General features: G+C 49.8%; 1 protein-coding gene across 1 annotated transcript; it reads left to right on the top strand.

Moving 5' to 3' along the window:
• The first annotated feature begins 241 nt into the window (after positions 1–241).
• On the top strand, positions 242–22,708 carry LOC140409017 (granzyme K-like). The gene is made up of 4 exons (XM_072497045.1): positions 242–376; positions 956–1,103; positions 18,043–18,300; positions 22,149–22,708. Exons 1-4 carry the CDS (start codon positions 288–290, stop codon positions 22,347–22,349), a joined length of 696 nt encoding a protein of 231 aa, XP_072353146.1. The 5' UTR covers positions 242–287; the 3' UTR covers positions 22,350–22,708.

Raw genomic sequence — 22,708 nt, 5'->3', positions numbered from 1 at the left:
TGCTGAACATATAGAACTGTCAAAATGAGAAATTTACTGTCATTGGTCATCACCGCAGCCTTCTGCCTGTCCATGCAAGATTGTAAGTATGCAAAATAAGTCCTTTTGTATTTTTAAATCTTTGGTCTGCGTTTTATTATTGCATCTTGACACGATTTGATATTGTGAAATAAAACTAATCAAACTTAGCTGCTTACACTCCATAATTTAATCTTTGTTTCTCCATTGTAGGTGATTGTTTGGATATAATTGGGGGTCATGATGTTAAGAAGCATTCAAGACTTTACATGGCATCTATTCAGGTTAACAAAAAACACAATTGTGGTGGAGCATTGATTCACCCTCAGTGGGTATTGACTGCAGCACACTGCGGCACGTAAGACACTGACATTTATTTTACGTCCAGAATATGTTCCATTTGCAGGGGGCAATGCAAGTTTGGAATAAAACTTTAGCTGTCAGAATTGGCTCAGTGGTAGCCTTCTTGTCTATGAGTCAGAGGGCCCTCTCAAGAGGCATGGCCACATCCCCGCGGCTCTCAATTCAGTCCAGCACAGTCAGAGATGCTATCTTCTGGGTGTGATTTTAAACAGATCTCTTCTCAGATATATTTGTTCCTGAAATAAGAATAGTTCAGGTCATTATCGTGTGATCAATTTCAAAGTGCTGTTGGCAGGTGCCTGACAAGGTTTTTGCTTCCCTCCATCACTCTATGTATTAACTGTGGTATTTTGTTAAATCCATTCATTGAATTCCATTTTATGTGACCTGTGATTCTTGCCCCAGTCTAACCCAGCAGTAGCGTAAATGCATTAAGTAGCCAATTTGACAGAAAGCTTATAATAGAATTGAACTTCATTGGGCTGCATTGGGGTTAAGGTTATTTTCCTTGCAATAAAAAAAAATTGTCACTTTTGACTTGAAAGTAATGAAATTGTGCTCAAAACAATTATAGAGATGTACACGTGGAAGGACTAGATGTGGTTCTTGGAACTCATTCACTTTCCAAACAAGAAAGCAAACAGAAAATAAAGGTGATGAAGATGTTTCCACATCCAGGCTTCAACCGTCCAGCTGGAGCAAATGACATCATGCTGCTTCAGGTAGAATCTTCATATTTAGAAGAATATCTAATGGGTTAAAAATTCATTCAGTTAATACCACTATGTAGGCTTACCGTGATTCCCTGCCAGCACGCAACACCATGGACAACGAGCTACGTGACTTTTGCACCATTCTACTGCACCGCCCCTACCCCTCCCCCTTTACACCTCTGGTGAGCTGACAAGGGAACCATCATTTACCCCTGATATGTTGACAGCCAGTGACTCACCATGTCCTGATCTCAACTCAAAAACTAGAATCCAAGGTCAGTGGAGTTCCATTGTCTCAGCTAATTGCTGCGAGTGTCACTTCTAAGGATAATGAATGAAATGAATGAAAATCGCTTATTGTCACAAGTAGGCTTCAAATGAAGTTACTGTGAAAAGCCCCTAGTCGCCACATTCCAGTGCCTGTTCGGGGAGGCTGATATGGGAATCGAACCACGCTGCTGGCCTTGGTCTGCTTTCAAAGCCAGCGATTTAACCCTGTGCTAAACAGCCCAGGCCTCTTCATCAGTTCTGTGCTGCTACTTTCTTTCCTCCCGGAGCTGCTGGGTCAGGGAAAGTGTAGTTCTTGGGTGTCTGAAAGTAGTAGTTCAAGAAGGGAAAGCTGTTGTGAAGGAAAACGCATGGGATGAGATGATGCAGGAGAGGCCATGGTGTAGTGTCATTGGCACTGGACTAGTAATCTAGAGACCCAGAATAATGCGTGGTGGGTTCAATAATAAGTCGTGGGTTCAAATTCTACCATGGCAGATGGTGAAATTTGAATTCAATTTAAAAAAAAACTAAATTAAGGCTAATGATAACCATGAAAGCTGCCTTCCTTACTCGGTCTGGCCTACATGTGACTCCAGACCCATACAGCGATGTGGTTGACTCGTGACTGCCTACCCACTGAAATGGCCTAGCAAGCCACTCAGTTCAAGGGAAATTAGGGATGGGCAACAAATGCTGGCCAAGCCAAATGATGCCCATATCCCAAGAACAAATATCCCAAGAACGAATTTAAAAAACAACATTTTATCTCTAGGGTTCAAGAGATACAGGTATCCTTGTCCCCTACCAACACTGACCACCTCCGTCACTGCCACTTCTACCATGAGGCGAGTGTGAGAGGAAGACCTTGGGACAGGCAATCAGTAGAACCTGGAGGTGACAGCAAGAGGAGGATTCTGGGTCAGGTAGTCAGCAGCATCCTGAGGAGACCGCAAGAGGAGGACCCTGGGTCTGGCAGTCAGCAGCACATAGTAGAGAGTGTGAGAAGAGAAACCTGAGACAGGGTGCCAGCAGAACCTAAAGGAGTGTGCAGGTAAAAGAAAAATAAAAGGTTCACGAGAGGGGTGTGTTTTGAAAACATCCAAGAGTGATGTCACGGCGAAACAGAAGTTCATCAGTTGGGACCTGGAGCCAGTGTGAGGGGAGCTGTGGCCTTGGTAAGTAGGACCTGGTGAGTATTTCTACTGTATAGTCTTTAAAGTAAAAATTGGCCTTAGTTCAGATTAAGTTGCATTTGAAGTATAAGAAGTAATTATATTTAAAATTCTTTAAACTAGGGGAATAAACTTAAAGGGGGCAATTTAAAGATAAACATTTGCAGGGCAGCTTGGTCATGTGGAATGCTCCTCCTATGAGATGTGGGAAGTCAGGGTCATTTTCATTGTCCAGAGCTCCCCTATGTGCAGAAAGTGTCTCCAGCTACAGCCACTTGAAATCCACATTTAAGACCTGGAGTAGTGGCTAGAGTCACTGGAGCATCCATAGACAGCATGTACATCAAGGTGGTCACACCGCAGGTAAAGAGTGAGCTGGCAGAATGGATATGGGTGATTGCCAGACTGATTAAAAGCACAAGGCAGATAATGCAGGAGTCCCCTGGGTCCATCTCCTTCTCAAACAGATTTTCCATTTTGGATACTTCTGGAGGACATGGGTTCTCAGGGAACTGGAGCAAGAGCCAAATCTATGGCACCACAAGTGGCTCAGTTGCGTGAGGGCGGAATAAAGTGCGGGAGAGCAATGGTGATAGGAAATGCTGCTGTAAGGAGAACAGATAGACATTTTGGCGGCTGCAGACGTGACACCAGGATGGTATGTTGCATCCCTGGGTCAAGGATGTCACTGAGTCGCTACAGGGGGAGGGTGAACAGCAAGATGTCGTGGTCTATGCTAGTGCCAATGACAAAGGTAAAAAGAGGGATAAGGTCCTGCAAGCAGAACATATGGAGCTAGGAAATGCATTGAAAAGCAGTAATGTGTGAGAGGGTTTAAACTAGTGTGGCAGGAGATGGGAAAGTAAGTGGGGAACCGCATCAGAGAGAAATGAAGAGAGAAATGAAAGATAGAAAAGTAGAAAGCAAAAGTGGAAGAAAGAGGAAACAAACAGCAAACAGCGGCAGAGTACAAAATAGAATGTGTAAAAATGTTAAAAAGACAAATCTAAAGGTAGTGTATCTAAATGCACAGAGCATTTGTAATAAGATTGACGTAGTAACAGCACAAGTAATTGTAAACAGGTACGATTTGATTACAATTACAGAGACATGGCTGCAGGGTGACCAAGGCTGAGAACTAAATATCCAAGGGTGTGGTAGTCACCACTGATGTATATATTGTAGATATAGGATGTTGATATATGTGCTTTATGGTAAGGCCCCTGTACTACAGGTACGGGGGTAGTCGGTGGAAGATTTCTAGCGCGCCCTGCTCCCCCTAGTTAGAGACTATGACTGTCAGGCCTTTTCGGCTACGGAACACTTGAATTTGCTAATGAGAGACGCATTTGTTGCGGGCATAGGGTCTGACTCCATCCGCCAGTGCCTCTTAGAGGGGGCCACGCTCCACCTCGCGGTGACCAAAAAACTAGCAATTTCACTTACGGTCGCATCACGCAACATTCAGGCCTATGCCCCTGACCGCGCAGCCCACCACCCATGTGCATTGTGGACTCCGCAGATGGCTGCCCCATCGTGGAACTCATCAGCGACCATCCTCAGCTAATCCCACGCCTGTGCCGCGCGGCAGCCAACCAACCCCGGGGATCCCAAATGCTACTTCTGTGGGCAATCAAAACACCCCCGACAGTGCTGCCCGGCGCGGAGCACCCTCTGCAAGGCCTGTGGCAAGAAGGGACATTTCGCTGCAGTGTGCTAGGCCCACTCAATCGCCGCTATTGTCCCGGCGCCGCCCCCCCACGTGCAGCCAGTGGGCGCCGCCATCTTCCCCTCCTAGGACCACGCACGGCCAGTGGACGCTGTCATCTTGCTCGACTCGCAACATGTGCGGCCCGTGGGCACCGCCATCTTGTTCCTCCTAGGACCAACGGGCGCCGCCATCTTGCTTTCCCCACGACACATGCGGCCCGTGGGCGCCGCTATCTTACCCGACTCAGGGCCCATGCCCGTCGGGCACCTCATCCGGCCCCTCATCGCCTGCAACCGCCAATGACCAGCCGCGTCTTGCCTCTGTCACGATTGACCAGTCTCGACCACACAACCTCGCGACTGCGTCAACTAAAGTGAAGGTCAACGGGCACGAGATCTCCTGCCTGCTGGACTCCGGGAGCACTGAGAGCTTCATTTACCCCGATACGGTAAGGCACTGCTCCCTCGCGGTATACCCCGCTAACCAGAGAATTTCCCTTGTCTCCCCGGGTCCCACTCCTTGGCGATCCGGGGGTACTGCATCGCCGCTCTCACTGTCCAGGTCATGGAGTTCAGTGGCTTACGCCTCTACGCCCTCCCCAACCTCTGCGCTGCCTTGTTACTCGGCCTGAACTTCCGTGCAACCTCCAGAGCCTAACTCTGAAATTCGCCGGGCCCCTACCACCCCTTACTGTGTGCGGCCTCGCGACCCTTAAGGTCGACCCACCTTCCCTTTTTGCAAACCTAACCCCGGATTGCAAACCTGTCGCCACCAGGGGCAGATGGTACAGTGCCCAGGACAGGACCTTCATTAGGTCTGAAGTTCAGCAGCTGCTTCGGGAAGGCATCATCGAGGCCAGCAACAGCCCCTGGAGAGCCCAAGTGGTAATGGTCAAAACTGGGGAGAAAAACAGGATGGTCGTTGACTACAGTCAGACCATCAATCGGTACACGCAGCTCGACGCGTCCCCCTCTCACGCATATCTGATATGGTCAATCAAATTGCACAGTATCGGGTCTTCTCGACAGTAGGCCCAAAATCTGCCTACCACCAGCTCCCCATCCGCAAGGCGGACCACCCATATACTGCGTTCGAGGCAGACGGCCACCTTTACCACTTTCTTAGGGTTCCCTTTGGCGTCACCAATGGGGTCTCGGTCTTCCAACGGGAGATGGACCGAATGGTTGACCGGTACGGGCTGCGGCTACTTTCCCATACCTGGATAATGTCACCATCTGCAGCCACGATCAGCAGGACCATGACGCCAACCTTGCCAAATTTCTCCACATCGCCAAACTCCTCAACCTAATGTATAACAAGGAGAAGTGCATGTTCGGCACCAACTGCTTAGCCATTCTTGGCTATGTGGTGCAAAATGGAGTTCTAGGGCCCGATCCCGATCGCATGCGCCCCCTCATAGAACTCCCCCTCCCCCACTGCCCCAAGGCCCTCAAACGATGCCTGGGGTTCTTCTCATACTATGCCCATTGGGTCCCTAACTATGCGGACAAGGCCCGCCCACTCATTCAATCCACTGTTTTTCCTCTGATGGGCGAGGCTCACCAGGCCTTCAACCGTATCAAGGCCAACATAGCCAAGGCCGCGTGCATGCGGTCGATGAGACGCTGCCCTTCCAAGTCGAGAGCGATGCATCAGATGTCGCTCTGACTGCCACCCTCAACCAGGCAGGCAGGCCCGTGGCATTGTTTTCCCGCACCCTCCATGCCTCCGAAATTCGGCACTCCTCTGTCAAAAAGGAGGCCCAAGCCATCGTTGAAGCTGTGCGACATTGGAGGCATTACCTGGCCGGCAGGAGATTCACTCTCCTCACTGACCAACGGTCGGTTGCCTTCATGTTTAAGCATGGCAAGATCAAAAACGATAAAATCTTGAGGTGGAGGATCGAGCTCTCCACCGACAATTACGAGATTCTGTATCGCTCCGGTAAGCTCAACAAGCCCCCCGATGCCCTATCCCGAGGTACATGTGCCAGCGCACAAGTGGATCGACTTTGGAACCTGCACGACAACCTCTGTCACCCAGGGGTCACACGTTTTTACCATTTCATCAAGGCTCGCAACCTGCCCTACTTCATCAAGGAAGTCAGGGCAATCACCAGAGACTGCCAGGCCTGAGCGGAGTGTAAACCGCAATTCTACCGGCCAGACCGCGTGCGCCTGGTGAAGGCCTCCTGCCCCTTTGAACGCCTCAGCGTGGACTTCAAAGGGCTGCTCCCCTCCACCGACCGCAACACGTACTTTCTCAGTTTGGTCGATAAATATTCCCGATTCCCCTTTGCCGTCCCATGCCCCGACATCTTCACTCTGTTCGGCTTCCCCGCCTATGTCCACAGCGACCGGGGATCGTCATTTATGAGCGAGGAGCTGCGCCTGTACCTGCTCAACAGGGGCATTGCCTCGAGCAGGACAACCAGCTACAACCCCAGGGGAAACGGGCAGGTGGAGCGGGAGAATGGGATGGTCTGGAGGGCCGTCCAGCTGGCCCTACGGTCCAGAAATCACCCGGCCTCCCGCTGGCAGGAGGTCCTTCCGACGCACTTCATTCCCTTCGGTCGCTCCTGTGCACCGCGACCAACGAAACCCCCCATGAACGTCTCTTTGCCTTCCCCAGGAAGTCCACCTCCGGGGCTTTGCTCCCAATGTGGCTGGCAGCTCCAGGACCCGTTCTCCTCCGCAAGCACGTGTGGCTCCACAAGGCGGACCCGTTGGTTGAGAGGGTACAGCTACTCCACGCAAACCTGCAGTACGCCTACTAGCGCCAAGACACAGTCTCCCTCAGGGACCTGGCACCAGCTGGTTCCACACACACACCCCCATCCGACCCGGCGCCACCCTCCCTCCCCCCCGGCCCACCCCACCGCAGCCCCCGCTCCGGGACAATCCGTCCTTCCCTTGCTCACACATTAGTGGAAGTTGCCTACAGGCCTCTAAACATTAGTGGCAAGGCTGGGAATGGCATAAAACAGGAAATTAGAGATGAATGTAATAAGGATTCTGCAGTAATCATGGGTGACTTTAATATACATATATGGCAAACTACTTCAGCAACAATACTGTGGCGGACAAATCCCTGGCGTATATGCAGGATGTCTTTTTGGGCCTGTATGTTGGTGAGCCAGCTGGGGAACATGCTATCCTAGATCTGGCATTGTACTTTGAGCAGGGGTTAATTAGTAATCTTGTTGTGAGGAGTCCTTTAGGGAAGAGTGACAATAACATAATAGAATTCTTCAACTGGTCCAATCTGAAACGAGGGTCTTAAATCTAAACAAAGGAAACCAGAAGGTATGAGGGGTGAGTTGGCAGCAATAGATTGGGAAAGTTAATTGAAAGGCAGGATCTCCAGGAAACAGGGCTCCAGCCTCAACGCCAGCATCTTGGTCAAAAGCTATTCGTCTGCATTGAGCAATAGAATTGGGCGATATGACTAGCATTCTATGGGATCTTTGTCCTTTTTCAGGAGAAGGGAGATGGATGCCTGCCCAAGCGTCTCAGGGAGAGAACCCTGCGTCAGAGAATCATTAAACATCCTCATCAATAACAGAACCAGCTGATCCCCAAACTTCTTTTGAATTCCACTGGGAAGCCATCCAGCCCCAATGTCTTTCCTTACGACGTTCGAACCTCCTTCAAACCCAGCGGGGTCTCCAGATCTTCCCGCAATTCCACCCCAACCCTTGGGAAAACCAGACTCTCTAAAACTCTGCCATTCCCAGCTCGTCCTCTGGCGGCTACAATCTATAAAGCCTCTCTTGCAAGGCTCAAACTGCCCACTCACTTTGTCTGGGGCAGAAACCAGCCTACCCTCCGCCTTCCTAACCTGAATAATCTCTCTAGAAGCCTCCTGCCGCCTTTGCTGGTGAGCCAACAAATGGCCTTCTCGTCATATTCATACAGTGGCCCCTTCAGCTGCCTCAGATGGTGCACCGCCCTGCTCATAGACAGCAGGTCAAACGGCATTTGCAGCTTTTTCCTGCGTACTAATAGTTCCCGAGTTGGGTCATTCACATACTTATTGTCCACTTCCAGGATCTCATCCACCAACTTCTGTCGCTCCTTCTTAGCCTCCCCGTCCAGGTGTGATACGATCTCCCCTCTAATCACATGCCTTCAACGCCTCCCACAGAGTAGAGGGCAAGACCATCCCATTCTCATTGAACTGCACATATTACCTTATGACTCCCAAGACCTTCCCAAAGAACCCAATATCTGACAAAAGCCCTACAACTAACCTCCATCCTGTGTGCTGCGCCTGGCCCGCCTCCAACACTCGGTCTACCAAATGTGGAGCATGGTCAGAAATAACCACCGCCGAATATTCCGCCTTTCTCATCCCGGGGGGGGGGGGGGACACCCATGACAAAACAATCTGTCCTGGAGTACACCTTGTGTACCAGGGAAAAACATAGAACTCCTTAACCCCAGGGTGCATAAACTGCCAAGGGTCCACACCTCCTGAGTCCTCTATGAATGCACCCAGCAGCTTCACCATCCAAAAGGGGCCATGACTTCGGCTTGGAGCGATCCAGCTTCGGGTCAAATACACAGTTTAAATCCATGCCCCCAGAATCAGTTGGTGTGTTATTAGAGGTATTACGGTACCTGATAGGCTGGAGCACCATTGGTGGAAACTGTATGTTTTCCATTGGTTAGGATGTATGGTAACTCCGCCCTGCTAGGCAGGGTATAAGAGCCCGTGTCGCCCCAGCAGCCCTCATTCTGGACCTGAGCTGCTGGGGGAAACATCTAGCTTATTAAAGCCTTCAGTTGGACTACAACCTCGCTTTAGTGGTCATTGATCATGCATCAAATTAATAAGCTAGTTTTTTTTAAAAAAGGGATGGAGCTTCGAATCAAGCCAGAGTGTCTGCAACTCAGCCCCCAGGCGGCGAACTCAGCGGCAATCTTCAAGCACTTGCTGGCGTGCTTTAAAGGGTATCTTGAGACGGCCAAAAACACACCCACCGGAGAGCAGAAAATGCAAGTCCTGCACTCAAGGGTGAGCCCGGAGATTTACACCCTCATCAAGGAAGCGGAAGACTTCGATGCAGCAATAGAGCTGCTAAAAGGACATTATATTCGCCCGGTAAACCAGGTCTATGCCCGGCACCTGCTTGCATCAAGGCGACAAACCCCTGGGGAATCGCTGGAAGAATTCTACCGTGCACTCCTGGTGTTGGGGAGAAACTACAGCTGCCTGCAAGTTTTGGCGAGCGAACACACTGAACTCTTGGTCCGGGACGCTTTCGTGGCAGGTATGCTATCCTCACAAATTCGCTAGCGACTGCTAGAGAAAGACACTCTGGGTCTCAAGGAGGCACGGGCCCTTGCCGACTCCCTGGACGTGGCCTCCAGGAACGCCCGCGCTTACGTTCCCGACCGCGCAGCAGCCCCATGGGCAGCGTGGCACCCCTCCGCAGCCGACCCCGAGACATCCCCCAGCCCCCCCACAAGCCTGTGCTGCAAGGTGGCCTGGCAACCCCGGGGGGCCCCGCTGCTACTTTTGCGGGCAGGCCAAGCACCCCCGCCAGCGATGCCCGGCCCGCTCATCCACCTGCAAGATAAATGCATGTTTAGCACCGACCGCCTAGCCATCCTTGGCTACGTAGTGCGAAATGGAGTTATAGGCCCCGACCCTGAACGCATGTGCCCCCTCATGGAGTTCCCCCTCCCTCACTGCTCCAAGGCCCTGAAGCGCTGCCAAGGGTTTTTCCATTACTACGCCCAGTGGGTCCCCAACTATGCGGACAAGGCACGTCCCCTGATCCAATCCACAGTTTTTCCCCTGTCGATAGAGGCCCGCCAGGCCTTCAGCCACATCAAAGCAAACATTGCAAAGGCCACAATGCACGCAATCAACGAGTCCCTCCCTTCCAGGTCGAGAGCGATGCGTCTGACGTAGCTCTGGCGGCCACCCTCAACCAAGCGGGCAGACCAGTGGCCTTCTTCTCACGTACCCTCCATGCTTTCGAAATCTGCCACTCCTCAGTCGAAAAGGAGGCCCAGGCCACAGTAGAAGCTGTGCGACATTGGAGGCATTACCTGGCCGGCAGGAGATTCACTCTCCTCACTGACCAACGGTCGGTTGCTTTCATGTTTGATAATGCACAGCGGGGCAAGGTAAAAAACGACAAGATCTTGCGGTGGAGGATCGAACTCTCCACCTACAACTACGAGATCTTGTACCATCCCGGGAAGCTAAATGCGCCTCCTGACGCCCTGTCCCACGGCACATGTGCCACCGCACAAGTGGACCGCCTCCGAGCCCTCCACGAGGACCTCTACCACCCGGGGGTCACTCGCGTTTTCCATTTTGTCAAGACCCGCAACCTGCCCCACTCCATCGAGGAGGTCAGGACAGCCACCAGGGACTGCCAAATCTGCGCGGAGTGCAAACTGCACTTCCACCGGCCAGAGAAAACACACCTGATAAAGGCTTCCCGTCCCTTTGAACGCCTCAGCATGGACTTAAAAGTCCCTTCCCTCTACCGACCGCAACACGTACTTCCTGAACGTGATTGATGAGTACTCCTGGTACCCATTCACCATCCCCTGCCCCGACATGACCGCACCCACCGTCATCAAGGCCCTCCATAGCATCTTTGCACTGTTTTGTTTCCCCGCTTACATACATAGTGATAGGGGGTCCTCCTTATGAGCGACGAACTGCGTCAATTCCTGCTCAACAAGGGCATCGCCTCGAGCAGGACGACCAGTTACAACCCCCGGGGTAACGGACAGGTAGAGAGGGAGAACGGAACAGTCTGGAAGACCGTCCTACTGGCCCTACAGTCCAGGAGCCTCCCAGTCTCCCGCTGGCATGAAGTCCTCCCGGATGCCCTCCATTCCACCCGGTCACTGCTTTGTACCACCACCAACCAGACACCTCACGAACGTCTCCTTGTCTTCCCCAGGAAGTCCCTCTCTGGGACCTCGCTCCCGACCTGGCTGGCAGCACCCGGACCCATCCTGCTCCGAAAACAAATGCGGGCGATCAAGTCGGACCCGTTGGTCAAGAGGGTCCATCTCCTCCACGCTAACCCCCAGTACGCCTACGTGGCGTACCCCGATGGCCGACAAGATACGGTCTCCCTATGGGTCCTGGCGCCCGCCAGAGCCCCACACACATCCCAGCCACGAGTCCCACCCTCCCCTCCACCGGGGCACCTTACAGTAGGATCGGTCCTTCCGTCGGCCCTGTCTAGGCCCCCCCACCAACCGACGCTCCCCGCAGGCGCTCCCTTCCCAGGTCAGCTGTTTGCCCTACCAGCGCCGTCTAGGAGTGCCGAAGCTGCCATGGAGATCGAAGCCACGCTCCCGGAGTCACAGACGCCCGAGCCTCCACCGGAGTCACCACCGAAGCTGCGACGATCACAGAGGACGACTAGGGCTCCCGATCGATTGATTACTTCATTTTAAATTGTAAACTGTAAACTGTAAACTGATTGCTCCATTTTAAATTGTAACCTGCAAACTGTAAACTGTAAATTTAAATCATCAATAGTAAATAGCTATCAGAATTGTAAATAGTTACAAAACACTGTACGGAGGTATTACAGTGCCTCCATAACTAATTCTACCACGTTGCCATGATTGTAGTATCAGGCCACCACCCCCGCCGGACTCTTTTTTAACAGGGGGTGAATGTGGTATTAGAGGTATTATGGTACCTGATAGGCTGGAGCACCATTGGTGGAAACTGTATGTTTTCTATTGGTTAGGATGTATGGTAGCTCCGCCCTGATAGGCAGGGTATAAGAGCCCCTGCCGCCCCAGCAGCCCTCATTCTGTACCTGAGCTACTGGGGGAAACATTTAGCTTATTAAAGCCTTCAGTTGGACTACAACCTCGCTTTAGTGGTCATTGATCGTGCATCAGTTGGTGAATGTCTAAATCCAGTACTGCGGCCTACGACTGCTTTATAAATATTCCATCCTCTCAATTCAGGGTGTTAACATTCACCAAGACCACTGACTTTCCCACCATGTAACGACCCCCTGATCAGCCAGAACTTCCCCGTCTGGAAGCAAACCCTTCTATTGATAAACCCCCCCCCCCCCCCCCCCACCCCCCCCACACCCCCTGCCAACACCCATCACTCCCCGGGACCTGGCTCACCCAGCCTTCCACAGCCTGGGCCCCGCAGGGAGCGTCATTGAGACAGCCGACCAATTTGTTTTTGATAGCGAAGCCCACCCCATAGAGATGACATTCTTCTTCTGGTTTACCTTTCAGAAGAAGGTGTATCCACCACCTTGTTCTTTAAGCCTGGCCTTTTCCTGCCTGTCTTGTCTCGCTCAGGGCGGTGATGTCAATGTTGTGGCGTCAGAGTTCCCGGGCTATTATGGTGGTGCGTCATTCAGGTCTATTACTGGTGGGGTTTCCCATAAGGGTCCTGACGGTCCCGGTCCTGAAATTCATATGGGTGGGTGAAATTAATTTGGGTTCCTTCCTAAGAAAAGATATACTTGCCATCGAGAAATGCAGCAGAGGTTCACTGGACTGATTCCTGGGATGGCAGAATTGTTGAATAAGGAGAAATTGGATTAACTGGGCCTGTGTTCACTGGCATTTAGAAAAATGAGGGGATCTAACTGTAATGTATAAAATTCTGAGATGGCTGGATATACAAGGTGTCGGGACGTTGCTTCCCTGGCTGGGGTGCCTTGATCAAGGGTTCATGGTCTCAGGATATGGGGTAGGCCATTTAGAACTGGGATGAGGGTGGTGAACCTATGAAATTCTCTATCATAGAAAGCTGTGGAGGCCAAGTCACTTCATATACTTAAGAAAAAAATAGATTTCTAGACAATAAAGGCATCAAGGGATATGGGGAGGAAACAGGAGTATGGTGTTGAGAGAGAGGATCAGCCATGGATCGGATTGGATTGGATTGGATTTGTTTATTGTCACGTGTACCGAGGTACAGTGTAAAGTATTTTTCTGCGAGCAGCTCAACAGATCATTAAGTACATGGGAAGAAAAGGGAATAAAAGAAAATACATAATAGGGCAACACAAGTAGCATTGTGGATAGCACAATTGCTTCACAGCTCCAGGGTCCCAGGTTCGATTCCGGCTTGGGTCACTGTCTGTGCGGAGTCTGCATATCCTCCCCGTGTGTGTGTGGGTTTCCTCCGGGTGCTCCGCTTTCCTCCCACAGTCCAAAGATGTGCAGGTTAGGTGGATTGGCCGTGATAAATTGCCCTTAGTGTCCAAAATTGCCCTTAGTATTGGGTGGGGTTACTGGGTTATGGGGATAGGGTGGAGGGGTTGACCTTGGGTAGGGTACTCTTTCAAAGAGCCAGTGCAGACTCGATGGGCCAAATGGCCTCCTTCTGCACTGTAAATTCTATGATAATCTATGACAAGGTATACAATGTAACTACATAAGCACTGGCATCGGATGAAGCACACAGGGTGTAGTGTTAATGAGGTCAATCCATAAGAGCGTCATTTAGGAGTCTGGTGACAGTGGGGAAGAAGCTGTTTTTGAGTCTGTTCGTGTGTGTTCTCAGACTTCTGTATCTCCTGCCCGATGGAAGAAGTTGGAAGAGTGAGTAAGCCGGGTGGGAGGGGTCTTTGATTATGCTGCCCGCTTTCCCCAGGCAGCGAAAGGTGTAGATGGAGTCAATGGATGGGAGGCAGGTTCATGTGATGGACTGGGCGGTGTTCACGACTCTCTGAAGTTTCTCACGGTCCTGGGTCAAGCAGTTGCCATACCAGGCTGTGATGCAGCCAGATAGGATGCTTTCTATGGTGCATTAGTAAAAGTTGGTAAGGGTTAATGTGAACATGCTGAATTTCTTTAGTTTCCTGAGGAAGTATAGGCACTGTTGTGCTTTCTTGGTGGTAGCATCGACGTGGGTGGGCCAGGACAGATCTTTGGAGATGTGCACCCCTAGGAATTTAAAACTGCTAACCATGTCCACCTCGGCCGGTTGATGCTGACAGAGGTGTGTACAGTACTTTGCTTCCTGAAGTCAATTACCAGCTCTTTAGTTTTGCTGGCATTGAGGGAGAGATTGTTGTCGCTACACCACTCCACTAGGTTCTCTATCTCCCTCCTGTATTCGGACTCATCGTTATTCGAGATCCGGTCCACTATGGTCGTATCGTCAGAAAACTTGTAGATGGAATTGGAACCAAGTTTTGCCACGCAGTCGTGTGTGTACAGGGAGTAGAGTAGGGGGCTAAGTACGCAGCCTTGCGGGGCGCCGGTGTTGAGGACTATTGTGGAGGAGGTGTTGTTGTTCATTCTTACTGATTGTGGTCTGTTGGTCAGAAAATCGAGGATCCAGTTGTAGAGTGGGGAGCCAAGTCCTAGGTTTTGGAGCTTTGATATGAGCTTGGCTGGGATTATGGTGTTGAAGGCGGAGTTGTAGTCAATAAATAGGACTCTGATGTAGGAGTCCTTGTTGTTGAGATGCCCTTGCAATGAGTGTAAGGCCAAGGAAATGGTGCCTGCTGTGGACCGGTTGCGACGGTCTGCGAATTGCAGTGGATCAAGGCTTTCTGGGAGTATGGAGGTGATGCGCTTCATGATCAACCTCTCGAAGCAGTTCATTACGATTGAAATCAGGGCCACTGGACGGGTGTCATTGAGGCACGTTGCCTGGTTCTTCTTTGGCACCGGTATGATGGTGGTCTTCTTGAAGCAGGTAGGGACCTCGGAGTGGAGTAGGGACAGGTTAAAGATGTCCACGAACACCTCTGCCAGCTGGTCCGCGCAGGCTCTGAGTTCACGACCAGGGATCCCGTCCGGGCCTGTCACCTTCCGAGGGCTCACTTTCAGGAAGGCCGATCTGACTTTGGAAGCTATAATGGTGGGTAGGATTAATTATGGGCTGCTGAGGCACTCTACAGCGGATTGTTGGTTACCTGCTGGAACCGAGCATAGAATGCATTGAGTTTATCGGGGAGGGGTGCGCTGCTGCCGGAGATACTGCTCGGCTTCGCTTTGTAGCCCGTTATGTTGTTTAGTCCTTGCCACAACCGCCGAGCGTCTGTCTGTGACTCTAGCTTGGTCTGATATTCTCTCTTGGCATCTCGGATGGCTTTGTGGAGGTCGTACCTGGATTTCCTGTCTAGGCCAGGGTCGTCTGAGATCTGTCCTTCAGTAGGGAGTCAATCTCGCGATTGAGCCATGGTTTCCGGTTGGGCAACGTACGTACTGCTTTCTTTGGCACGCAGTCGTCCACACATTTGCTGATGAAGTCTGTGACGGTGGTGGCATACTCATTTAAGTTGGTCGCTGAGTTCTTAAATATGAGACAGTCCACTGTCTCTAAGGAGTCACGTAAGAGCTCTTCTGTCTCCTCGCACCAGCACTGCACAACCTGCTTAGCTGGATTCTCCCGCTTGAGTTTCTGCTTGTATGCCGGGAGAAGGAGCACCGTCTTATGGTCTGATTTCCCAAAGTGCGGTCGGGGGATGGAATGGTAGGCGCCCTTGATTTTTGAGTAGCAGTGGTCAAAAGTGTTGTCGCCCCTGGTGGGACAGGAGAGGTGCTGGTGGAATTTTGGCAGTACACTCTTGAGGTTGGCCTTGTTGAAGTCCCCGGCCACGATGAACAAGGTCTCCGGATGTTCTGTTTCATTATTGTTTATAACTGTGTACAGTTCGTCCAGCGCCTTCCTCACTTCTGCCTGGGGTGGGATGTAGACCGCTGTGATAATTGCTGAAGTGAACTCACGTGGAAGATAGTATGGGCGGCACTTCACAGTCAGGTATTCCAGGTCCGGGGAGCAGTAGGTCGCCAGGGTCGCCACATCCAAACACCAGGAGGAGTTGATGAGGAGGCACACCCCTCCACCCTTCACTTTGCCTGATGATGCCGTGCGGTCCGCCCAGTGAATTGAGAAGCCTTCAGGTTGTATGGCACAGTCCGGTGAGGCGGGGGTGAGCCATGTCTCTGTGAAACAGAGCACACAGCAGTCTCTTACTTCCCTCTGAGAGGTAAGTCTGGTGTTAAGTTCATCCAGCTTGTTTTCGATCACTTGGACGTTTGCCAGGAGTATGCTGGGGAGAGGGGTCTTGAAACCACGTTGCTTCAGTCTACCCTGCAGACCGCCACGTTTCCCTCGCTTCCTCAGTTGGTGGCTATGGCTGGATGGTCCCGGGATCCGATGGGAGAAGTCTGACCTTGTGAAAGGTAGGTGGTTGCATCTGGTGGGGTCCTGGGCGCTGGCGGGGATCAGGGCTCTGGTTACATTTCCGGGGTCATGTCTGGCAGGGCCCCGGGCTCTGGTTGAGGTAGAGGGGTTGCTAGGGGAGCATGTTTGCGATCCGGATGGGTCCCGGCATTCTGCGGGCATGGGAATACCTTGCAGCGCGTTCGTGTCCTCGTGCGGGGTCTCCGCCATTTCGGGGGTCCTGGGTCGTGGACAGGGGCTTCCTGAGGCAGGTTGGGCTGAGTCCCGTGGTCTGTTCCCTCCCTAGGCGCTCCTGGAGTTGGGTCTTGAAGTAGGCCCAGACGGGCCTCCACGTAGATTTTTCTTTCTTCCATCTCCAGGTAGGTCGGGTTGCTGGGCGGGCCTCTCGGGGTTGAGTTGGGCCGGGTCTCGTCATCGGGGGTTGGGTCGGGAGCTCCGGGGGCTGGGCCGGGCGATCCGGGGGCTGGCGTCGATTGTTAGGCCGGGTTGGGAGCTCCGAGGTCTGAGTCGGCTCCAAATCGAGGTTGGGCTTCACTTTCGGTTTGGGCCCGATCCACTTCCAGGTCGTGGAGGTTAGGTCGAGTCGGGTCAAAAGGTCTCCACGGGCCTCGGAGGATGTTCAAGCCTGCAAGAAAAGATAAAAGAGAGAAGTTAGTAATAATGTTAGAATTAAATTTTGAAAGATTAGAACGAGTATAAGTTATGTAAAAAGTGGATCTGTTGGGGAGAGCTTGCAGAGTGTCGCCCCGCTCCAGCGCCATCTTCTGGTTTAACGCACTGTTCTTCGATTCTTTGTTTCTATAATATTTGAATCATTATCCTCTTGTCCTTTCCTTTCTTAGTCCTTTCTCCAAAGAACAAAGCACCCCGGCTTCACAGTGGCACAGTGGCTAGTACTGCTTCCTCACAGCGCCAGGGACCTGGCTTCGATTCCAACCTTAGGTGACTGTGTGGAGTTTGCATGTTCTCCCCGTGTCTGCATGGATTTCCTCCAGATGCTCTGGTTTCCTCCCACAGCCCAAAGATGTGCAGATTAGGTGGACTGGCCATGCTAAAATTGTCCCTTCGTGGCCAAAGATGTGCAGGTTATGTGGGGTTATGGTGATAGGGTGGGAAGTGGGCCAAGATAAGGTACTCTTTCAGAGGGTCAGTGCAGGCTTGATGGGAAGGGTGGCCTCCTTCTGCACTGTAGGGATTCTATGGATTCTATGGGATGCTTTGGAAAACCTGGGGGTCCTCCCGAATGCTGGATATCCCTTTTCCCATCATAACTAGCCTCCTCCGAACAGTAATGTGATCAATTATTCAGGGAGTACAAACTTGAAACGCTTTTACAGACAAAAGGGTGGTAGAAGTTTGGAACTTTATTACCTTTTAATCTGCGATTGTAGACTTTTGTTAACCAAGGGAATTGAGAGGATATGGGGAGAGAGCAAGTATATATGAAGTTAGAATGCCGATCAACCATCATCTCATTCAATGGCAGACCAGGCTCGGGGGACTAAGTGGCCGACTCTTGTTTCTATGTTCCATCTGATGCCCTAAAACTGCATCTCCTTTATTATAATTCCATGTAACTCGAATAATTAACTCCCTGAAATTGTGCCTTTACCTTTTGCAGCTGAAGAATAAGGCCATTATAAACAAGTCGGTCTCGACTCTGGAGCTGCCTCAATCAAAAATAAGTCTCAATCCTGGGACCAAATGCAGTGTCGCAGGATGGGGGGCAACTAGTAAAACTCACTTGCTCTCTGCTACCCTAAAAGAAGCAAATGTGACCGTCATGAAAATCAAAGTCTGCGCGAAAATATATTCAGTTAGACTCACAAGAGACATGATTTGTGCTGGTGATGAAACTAAAAAACAGGATGCGTGCTTGGTAAGTTGACAGCTTATGTTAGAACAATTGACTCTAAAGTCAGCATTTGAAGCTTCCTTTCTTTTACATTTCTTCTCTGAATGTTAAGGCGAGGGATAAAATACTGTCAATCTTGGGTCAGCAGTATGGTCTCCAGATGCTGAGTAAAATTCCCTCCGTTTTAATTGTCCCAACCATGCGCTTCAAGCAGATTCCAGAACATGTCAATTTCCCATTTGCTATGTGCACCGTCCTTTGGTCTTTACTCAGTGATGTTTCCAAGTGGCAGCATTTTTGAGCAACTTTGGATTGCGGCTCATGCCCATTCAGGAAATCGATTGAAACTGATCAGACTCATTTCACATCTGAGGCAGGATTCTCCGAGCCCACGCGGTGAAATCGCGATTGGCATGGGGCGGCGAATGGGTTCCAGGAGAATCGCCGCGAATCACGCGGGTAGGGTGCCATTGACAGAGCCTCCCCCCACGATTCACCAAGTGTAACTGGCCGAGTTGCCAGCGTCGTGGTTCTAACCACGTTGTGCTTGTCGCGAATAGCCGATGGCAGCTGCGGACTCAGTCCGCAGCCGCCCTGGTGGGGGGGTGGTGGGATCCTTCACTGGGGGGGACCTCATGGGCAGCCAGGCAAGCGATCGGACGGCACTGATCCGCGGGCGCGCGCGATCTCGGGGGGGGGGGTGGGGCTACATTTTTGGTGCGGCTCCGCGGTGCGAGTCCGCCACGTCGCCGCAGGCTGCCGTCGTGCGCCTGCGAGGACTCCCGACCAGAAGTGCAGCGTCCCGTATCTGCAGCCAGAGCTTTCTTAAACAAAGTCCAGAGTGAAACGCCCGTGTTTTGTCGCTGGCGTGGGGACATAGCCCCATTATTGGAGAATCCCACCCCTGACCTTTGCAGCCAGTAGCTACAGGAGGCTTGCATCCATTCACACTGCATTATATTTAAACCCAGGGCTCCAAAGCTAAAGGCAGAAATTGACTTCCTTTTCTTAAAGTTCAATAGGAATATATATTTGAGAATAGGTATGATGTGACAGAATTGCTGTGATGGACAAAAGTAACAAAACACATGGGGCTGGATTCTCTACCCCGCCCCGCCACATTTCTACCCCGACCCGCCGGCGGGATTCTCCGTTACGCTGGCCGGTCAATGGGGTTTCCCATTGTGGGGCAGCCCCACACCGTCAGGAAACCCCGGAGCGCCGGCAAAACGGAGCATCACGGCGGCGGAGAATCCCGCCCATCATCTTCCATTGGCCAGCATTGTCTTATTCACACTACAATTCATATCCAACAAGTTTTTAGACAATGTTATTCAAGATAGGAAGAGCTGAATATGATCTGACGTAATAACGCTGTTAGGAAGATTGAATCGGCAAGAAATTAATTTAAATAAATCTCACTGAAACATGAAGTCAGCTTCAAGTTTGCCAAAGAGCTTTAAATAATATTAAACTGCAATCAACAAACGTAGATAGCATGTTAAAGGACAAGCAACAACTGCAACATAGAATAGAAAAGAGAACAGTTCACCAGAACAGATCAAAACTGTGTGCTGTGTGCAATAATAAGCCAGTTTAACAAGTCATGCATGATGCAAAACTGAGACGTTCAGGTCTCAGAACCCAAACTTATTTATAGTTTGAATTAATATAATATGAAATTCAACTTTGGTGGGGGCACAAAACAGGGAGTAAGCAATCATCTCCTTTCGACAGACTATTTGATTTTTCTTTCCACTGACGATTAAAATAGTCAGAGTGACTTTCCCTCTCCACTTACCTTGCTGTTCAGCAGTTTGCAATTATAACCTGCTCCTCTGAGCGGACCATTAGAGCATTCGCTGGAAATCTGATTTCAAATAGGCAGAAGCTAATTATTTTACCAGGCTTTGTCTGATATATATTAAATGAAGGCAAAAATGTTTAGATACATGCGGTTGTCTTGTTGTTGAAGGAAGTTGAAGTCATCACAGTGAGTTTGTAAACGTGTTTCAACTGTGGAAGATGTGACAACAATTCAATATTTTTTATTTTTGGGCTGGTCCTTTGTTGTGTTGATTTTCTTTTGCACGAAATAATCGGAATAGCCTCAGGCATAGAACGATTGTTTATTGACCAAAGTGTTGGGAGGGCACAATTCCAGAGAAAGACCTTCTGAGATGACGTGAAATCAAGTACCATTTCTAGAGTGCAAGTTACACAGTCGTAGATATTGTTTACATTTAAGCTTTATCTGTTTTAAACTTTACATTTAAACAAGTTACATATGTGCATCCAGGCAGAGTGAGCGTTATCTACTTTTATCTACACTTCAGCTTTCTATGGATTCCTCCCAACCTCCCTACTTGGTGCCAGAACCGATAAATGCGTCTGGTCTGTCGGCCAAGTTCGGAAAACATGTTGTTAACCTTTATCCTAACTATTTGTAGGCTGTGTCTTAAGAACAATCTGTTAAGGTCACTGAGAACTGGTTAAGCTGGAACCATGTTGCTTGACTCTTATGCTAACTGCTGTGGATGGTGCTACATCCGCTTTTAGCTGACATCTTTGAAAAACGATCCTTTATTATTTTAGTATACTGTACTATACTATATAAATTCAAAAATCCCTAAGAATAACTTTTGATTGCCCTAATAAATTGTTGTTTGTAAATCCTAATCATTTGCCTCCTCACAATGCCCTTCCTGTCACAATGCATCAGAGAATTGGAATTCCAGGGGCTTTCCCGTGTATTCCCGCTGTAGACATAGGCAGCAGTGGGGTGAAAGGGGAAGGGTTCCACATTAGACTGAGATCCAGATAGATTGAGTCCCACCTTCTGTTGGAGTTTGGGTTGTGTCATGGAAGAAGTTGATCATCCCCCCCCTACCACCCCCCACTCCCCATCACACTCCCCTCTCCCCCATCCTCCCTGCACTGATCCCAAACAAAGCCATTGATGTAGATGGGGAAGGTGCTGAGTGCTGCGACTCACATGCTGGGAGATCCCAAGTTCCGGGCATGGTGTAAAATAGACCTGCTGCTACACCAATGGAAACCAAACATGGGGAGTACCTGATGGGGGGCCCAGCTCCTTTGCCTCCTGTTATTGGCTAATTTTCTGGCGCAAGTCCGATTATAGTCTTCCCTGATGCTGTGGTCATCTACATAAGATAGTAAGCGGCAGTAGCACATTGGTTAGCACTGTTACTTCACAGCACCAGGTCCCAGGTTCGATTCCCGGCTTGGTTCACTGTCTGTGCGGAGTCTGCTCATTCTCCCCTTCCATGCGTGGGTTTCGTCCGGGTGCTCTGGTTTCCTCCCACAAGTCCCGAAAGACATGCTGTTAGGTGAATTGGACATTCTGAATTCTCCCTCTGTGTACCCGAATAGGCGCTGGAGTTTGGTGACTTGGGGCCTTATTCATTTTGGGAAATTAGAAGCATTCTTGCTGTAAATAGAATATGTTATATCACTATTCATTTTTGCTCATACACCTTTTGCTACTGCACAAGAAATTGTGTAGGTATTAACCTGCATTGGTTCTTAAAGATGAAGGCTTGCTTATGGGAATGATAGTGGTCTCTTAGGATCTGTCAAATATCAGAATAAAAATTCCATAATGCCTTCATTAAATAATCAGGGACAATTTATGCAATAGTCACAATATTCTACCATAACCTCCGCAAAATATTGGTGAAATCTCCACAAGAACCACTGGAGACATGGTAGGTGATCACAAGAACCTCCCCCATCTCAGAAAATCCAGGCATTAATACAGTGAGAAATATCATGACAGATCTGCTAATATTTCCTATAATTATGATCGTTGCCTGATGGATTTATGCTTTTGCTAACATTTGTTTTAAAAGGGCGATTCTGGTGGTCCATTATTGTGTAAAAAGAAGTGGTCTCGTCAAAATGGGTATAGTGGCATTGTTTCATTTGGAAGTGACTGCAGTGACCCCACCAAACCTGGTGTTTACACACAATTATCAAAGAAATATCTCTCTTGGATCAAGAAAGTAATGCGAAATGAATGCCATGGTATGATAAAGGATCAATTTTATTAGGAAAAAACACTGTTTACATTTGTGGAATATCACAATATTTCTTCTTAATCGTTTTATTTCTATATTGGTTGAGCAGAAAATGGTTGAAAACCTGAAATTGAAAACATCTGGGTTATTTAAATGATTTTGACAATTTTCAGAATTCCACTTTTTGCATGTTTAGGTGTAATTTTTTAAATGTTTATTCTTTGAAATTTGCAACAGGAGAGAGCTTAAATGTTAAATTAACACCACCAGTAAAATATCAGCTAAACTAGTAATCCACTGTATAATTTTAATGCATAGTAATTCTATTTTAAATGCATGTATTCTTTCTATCTCTAGTTTAACAGTTGCATTGTGAGTGACAATTGATATGT

The sequence above is a fragment of the Scyliorhinus torazame genome, chromosome 3 (genome assembly GCF_047496885.1).
Source record: "Scyliorhinus torazame isolate Kashiwa2021f chromosome 3, sScyTor2.1, whole genome shotgun sequence".
Lineage (NCBI taxonomy): Eukaryota > Metazoa > Chordata > Chondrichthyes > Carcharhiniformes > Scyliorhinidae > Scyliorhinus > Scyliorhinus torazame.
Note: the sequence above shows the minus strand (reverse complement) of the source record. Positions and strands in the feature narration are given on the sequence as shown.